At 38.8% G+C, this 1,129-nt stretch overlaps 1 protein-coding gene across 1 annotated transcript; it reads right to left on the reverse strand.

Moving 5' to 3' along the window:
* Positions 1 to 385: 385 nt before the first annotated feature.
* Positions 386 to 883, reverse strand: LOC140835707 (uncharacterized). Its single transcript, XM_073201113.1, has one exon. It carries the CDS (start codon positions 881 to 883, stop codon positions 386 to 388), a length of 498 nt encoding a protein of 165 aa, XP_073057214.1.
* Positions 884 to 1,129: the final 246 nt, after the last annotated feature.

Raw genomic sequence — 1,129 nt, forward strand, 5'->3', positions numbered from 1 at the left:
TGCATTCTGGAATAAAGTGTCCTCTCTTTCCACAGTTAAAACAAACTTGACCATCATCAGTATGGTCCTTGTTTAAGTGAGGTTTATTCATGTGTGATTGATTTTTACGCATAAATTTACTGAATTTTTTAACAAATAAAGACATGGCTTCATTGCTTAATTGCTCAGCCGATTTCTTACTTGAGGACTCTTCGACCGGAAGAGTCGCTATGGTAGCTGGCAGTGCCTTTGTTTGTTGCGATGTGGATGGATCCTCTTCAGTTCGTATTCCTAGCTCTAACTCATATGCTTTAAGGTCGGCGAAGAGATCATGAAGTTCCAGTTTGTTCAGATCTTTTGATTCTCGCATTGCTATAGTCTTTACATTCCATTCTCTGGGAAGAGCTCACATAACCTTTAAAGCAATTTCTCTGTTGGAATATTCTTTCCCAAGTGAGGTGAGTTCGATGATGATACTGCTAAACTGTTCGTCAAATTCTGCAAGAGTTTTTCCTGGCTTCATCTTTGCGTTGTCAAACTTCTGGATAGCCACAGTTAACTTGTTTTCCTTAGTCTGATCATTGCCTTCGCATAGTTGAGTAAGTTTTTCCCATATTTCCTTCGCAGTAGTGCAGGTTTTGATCTTGACAAACATATTCTTGTCCAGAGTTTTATAGAGAATATCTTTCGCAACGTTATCCAAATTTTCCTTCTTTTTATCCTCAGCTGTCCATTCTGATTTGTGTTTTCTTGCAACTGTATTCACCTTCAGAATTCTCATTGGCCCGTCAGTGATGACATACCACATATCGTCATCTTGGGCTGCTAAAGGTGCCTGCATGCGAATTTTCCAATCGTCATAATCTTCTTTAGAGAACATTGGAATTTCATTGAAAGAAGCCATAAAGATGTCAGTGTTTGAGAGAACCCCGCTCTGATACCACTTGTTGGGATCGGGAAAGAGTTTAGAAGGGGGGGGTGAATGAACTATTTCAAATTTTCTTGTTTAAAATAAGTTTTTCTTCAAACGTTTTTAGGCGGTTGAAAATTCTTTCTCAAACGGTTGGAAAGTTGAACCACTGATGAGTGCGAAAAACGGTTCACAATTTCCAATGACGGTTCAAACACTTTTAGCAGACTTAACAAGTTG

Source organism: Primulina eburnea, chromosome 7 (assembly GCF_022965805.1).
Source record: "Primulina eburnea isolate SZY01 chromosome 7, ASM2296580v1, whole genome shotgun sequence".
NCBI lineage: Eukaryota > Viridiplantae > Streptophyta > Magnoliopsida > Lamiales > Gesneriaceae > Primulina > Primulina eburnea.

Excerpts from the sequence above, each read along its gene's own strand:
- LOC140835707 (XM_073201113.1), bottom strand. The coding sequence starts at position 883 with ATGGCTTCTTTCAATGAAATTCCAATGTTCTCTAAAGAAGATTATGAC.